This window comes from Myotis brandtii, unplaced genomic scaffold (assembly GCF_000412655.1).
Source record: "Myotis brandtii unplaced genomic scaffold, ASM41265v1 scaffold1234, whole genome shotgun sequence".
NCBI classification, from domain to species: domain Eukaryota; kingdom Metazoa; phylum Chordata; class Mammalia; order Chiroptera; family Vespertilionidae; genus Myotis; species Myotis brandtii.
In genome coordinates, this window is record NW_005354309.1 from 978659 (window position 1) to 979200 (window position 542).

The 542-nt window shown below is 63.5% G+C and overlaps 1 protein-coding gene across 1 annotated transcript in view; it reads right to left on the reverse strand.

The window, feature by feature from the left end:
* Positions 1–292, reverse strand: part of PIN1 (peptidylprolyl cis/trans isomerase, NIMA-interacting 1) — a 10991-nt gene extending 10699 nt beyond the window's left edge. Inside the window, exon 1 of the mRNA XM_014533969.1 lies at positions 165–292. Within this exon, the coding sequence (XP_014389455.1) occupies positions 165–192 (28 nt within the window). The 5' untranslated portion in view covers positions 193–292. The remainder of the gene's footprint in view (positions 1–164) is intronic.
* Positions 293–542: the final 250 nt, after the last annotated feature.

Below are 542 nucleotides of genomic sequence, written 5' to 3' on the forward strand. Positions count from 1 at the left end.
TTTGGGCAAACTCCTTCATTTTCCTGGCCTCAGTTTCTTCACCTGCAAAATGGGGGCAATGACTGCCAACTTCCCAGAGTTGTGGCCAATCAGAGAAGACACTTAAAACGCTCGGCACAATGCTTGCAGCTGATAAAAGTACCCTGTTGTTGGATAAGCCTTGCATCGGACCCAAGAACAGGGGCTCAGCATTAGGTGTGGGTGGCCGGCGTGGTAGCAGGAGCAGGTTGTGCATCCGAGGCCGGGGTGCACGCCGGGGCCACACCCTAAGCATGGGCCTCGGGTGTCCTCCCCCGGAGATGGACCCCCAGGGCCAGCGGGGTGCAGAGACGTTCCCCAGGTGGCCGGCGTGGTAGCAGGAGCAGGTTGTGCATCCGAGGCCGGGGTGCACGCCGGGGCCACACCCTAAGCATGGGCCTCGGGTGTCCTCCCCCGGAGATGGACCCCCAGGGCCAGCGGGGTGCAGAGACGTTCCCCGGCGAGGTCAGGTGCATTAGGCCGAAAGGTGTCAGCCCGGTCCGCAGGGCCAGGGCCATCGCCGG